Genomic DNA, 3,191 nt, shown 5'->3' on the forward strand with positions numbered 1-3,191 from the left:
TTAGCACCTTACATAGGAGAAAGCAAAACAAATCTTCAAAAACAAATGGGTGGTTGATGCTTCGTCATTACCTACTCTTGCCGCTAATACATCGGTGATGGCATCCGTCCACCATAAGCTGACCGAGGCGTCGGTGCTACGCAAGTCAGGGGGAGAGTATTTAACGAAAAACTACCACATTTCGTCGAATCGTACCTACAAACTACCACTTTACAAATTTGTGCCAAAAACTATCACTTTTTGACTAATTTTTCCTCAAAAACACTAGTGACTGCTTCGGCCGAAATTAAACATGATTATGATAGGGTTGGCCCACACGTAGGCGATGACATGGCACAGTAGTCAACTCCGTTAGATTGACCGTTATGTTGACTGTTATGACATGTGGGGCCGTATGTCAGTGTTAGTAAAATTTCTCAAGTTTCTAATGAACATACTAATTACTTTTTTTTCTGAGAAACACGTGCTAAATGCAACTAGTTAGGCTAATCTAACCACACGGGCCCTGTGGACAGTGGCCCATCTAATCCTAACAAACAACTAACCAATCCCTAACCTACCCACTAACCCATCACCTAACCAATCCTTACTGCTCGCGCCGCTCTGCCCAGGCCGTCAGTGGCTGCGCCGCCGGAGTACTGCCGGCCGGGACACGCCGTGGGGAGGCCCAGGCCGCCGCCCGGTGTCTCGCCGCACCTGCAGGCCGCGCCGCGGGGAGGCCCAGGCCGCCTCCCTATGGCTCGCCTCTCCAGATGCGGCCGCGCCATAGCTTTCCTCCTTGCGCCGACGAGGCCACCGGCCGTCCCCCGTCCATTCTTCATGTCCAGAAGATCCGCCACCTCGCGCCGGTCATCTCCACGGAAGAACTCGTCCGCGGCTGTACTGCACCAACCGAATGAAGCCGTCTTCCTCGCCGGCACCCGAAGACCAAAATAGTCGATTCGTCGTCTACAGGTCCTCCTCGACCTCGAAGCCGACGCCATATGATGCGTTATGAGCTTCCCCATCTTTTCCCTCTGCTCTAGCTGTCGCGTTGGTTCCGTAGTCATCGTTCCACGAGCTCCGAGCTCTGACCTCCGCCATGGCCGACGAGGCGACGAGCTCCATGCTCCAGAGTTCCTCTGCTCGAACCCGTTGCATACACGTGCGCTCGTAGCGTTCCCAAAAACTAGTAGTGCTGCTTAGTTTGCTTGCCAGCCAGCCACGACCTCACGCCCGTGCACAGCCGAGCTCCGCCGCCGTTTGAGCTTGCCACTGCCGCTACAGGCCGCCCAAGCACCAGCCGCTGTCACCTTTAGACGCGGCGCACCGCGAGCTCACGAACGAGCCTAGCCGCGCGAGCAGCCATCACCGGAAACGGCCGGACGAGCTCCAGCACAAGGTGTTTGTTAAAATGCAAGAGAGATGAGGAAGAAGAGGGTTGACGTGTGGGCTCCATTTGTAATAACGGTCAAAGTTAACGGTCCAACTGACTTGTGGGTCCACTCTGTCAGAAAGGCGTTTAGAAGAGGCGAATTGGGTACTTTTTCGATATGGCAGTTTTTAGTCAAATATTAGTCAAAAAGTGATAGTTTTCGGCACAAATTTGTAAAGTGATAGTTTGTAGACACGCTTCGGCGAAATGTGGTAGTTTTTTGTTAAATACTCCCGGGTGGAAGTCATGGAGATCAATCCAACCAGAAGGTGAGAACTGTCCAAACGCAGCAAGAGAAGGGGTGGTTTAATAGGAGGTGTGCTGGCATCTCCGAATCAAAATTACACAATTACAGATCCTACACATTCGCCACCCCCTTCACTGCAACTTCACTATCTAAACATGGTCTTGGATGACAAACCACACAAAAAATTTACGGAGGCTCCCGTGACTTCTAGACCAAAAGAATCATGGTGGAGCCGTGGAGGAGGTCAACCCAAGAAATTGGCTTTGTATGCCGAGGAAGATGAGTACTCACCCAAGGTGGTGAACCTCAGCAACAAATCTCGTGCTAGGAAAGCACCTAAGCTCATGTGCTTCGGGAGCTTCACAGCCATTCGATCTGAGATCAAACGGCTAAGTAGAGAGCTCGCACAAATTTGCGGAAAAGAACTCCATAAAGTCTGGTAGTTACGTCCAGGTCCAATGTATCCTGAGATGGTCGTTGGCTGTGGAGCTTCGGGAGCACCTGAGCTTAGTGCTCCCGTAGCACATGCTATTTTCCCGGCAAACCTCCATCGAATCTTGTCCGGCTCACCAAGGGTTAAGCAGGAGCATTGCGGCCTCTCTGCCAAAGGTTGCAGAATTGTTGGATGCCCTCAACCATGAAAGACCTCGACTCATTAACAATAAGAGTACAATATTTGAGTTACGTTTTGTGTGTGAGACATTTCAGTGAATCCACGTTTAAAAGAAGCTTTACTCCTGATGTATAATTAGATAACTCATGTTTATTTTTGTTTCCTGGATCCTCAGATCAGCTACTACTGCAATTGTACATAAGACACAGATGCCCATAGCCGACTAGAACCATTGGTGTGGATGTTTCCCTGAGAGGATGTGTTATTATACGCTACACTCCCGTGTCGCTCATAGTAGTATGACACAATCGCCAACTTATAATTAAAACTTCCACGCGATAGACACCGAGAGTAAGCTGTCGGGTTTGTCTTTGTCGTCCACTATCACTATGTCCCCTATACGGACGACGCTGACGGCCAGGCTCTCCGCCGGTCCGGACGTCACCGGCGAGGTGGCGTGGTCGCCGTGGTGCACTGATGGCCTGGAGACGAGGTTGTGTGGCTGGATCCTCTCCACTTTCCTCGCCCGCACCACGCCGTCGATGGGCAGCTCATTGCCCGTGCTCGAGCTCGTCACCACCGTCTTGCTCCTGCCGCCACCGCGGAACATTGCCGAAGTTTGCTATTCTATGTGGATATGTATCGATCAAATTAGCTGGATTAATGTAGATCGATCTCCAGCGAGAAGAGTGTGTGTTTTCCTTGAGCTTGGTTGGGTCCTCATTTATAGGCTCCATCCTAGCTAGGAGAGGCGTCTTCTCGTGGGGCTCTGCAGATGCTTAATTCTACACTGTTGTGCGCTAGGGTTATCATTCGATCATGAGCTGCTTTAATTTGGATTGAAAAGCATGTCTATAATGCTTGTAATGTTGATCCCAAATGTTGGGTCGTTGCTGTGCAAAGTGGCCTTCATGTGT

General features: G+C 50.8%; 1 protein-coding gene across 1 annotated transcript; it reads right to left on the reverse strand.

Moving 5' to 3' along the window:
- Nucleotides 1-2,399: 2,399 nt before the first annotated feature.
- On the reverse strand, nucleotides 2,400-2,975 carry LOC125508468. The gene has a single exon (XM_048673213.1). The coding sequence runs from the start codon at nucleotides 2,882-2,884 to the stop codon at nucleotides 2,597-2,599; it is 288 nt and encodes a 95-aa protein (XP_048529170.1). The 5' UTR covers nucleotides 2,885-2,975; the 3' UTR covers nucleotides 2,400-2,596.
- Nucleotides 2,976-3,191: the final 216 nt, after the last annotated feature.

This window comes from Triticum urartu, chromosome 1, assembly GCF_003073215.2.
Source record: "Triticum urartu cultivar G1812 chromosome 1, Tu2.1, whole genome shotgun sequence".
In the NCBI taxonomy this organism is placed as follows: domain Eukaryota; kingdom Viridiplantae; phylum Streptophyta; class Magnoliopsida; order Poales; family Poaceae; genus Triticum; species Triticum urartu.

What these genes read in the sequence shown, in the direction of transcription:
- LOC125508468 (XM_048673213.1), bottom strand. Translation starts at nt 2,884, where the DNA reads ATGTTCCGCGGTGGCGGCAGGAGCAAGACGGTGGTGACGAGCTCGAGC.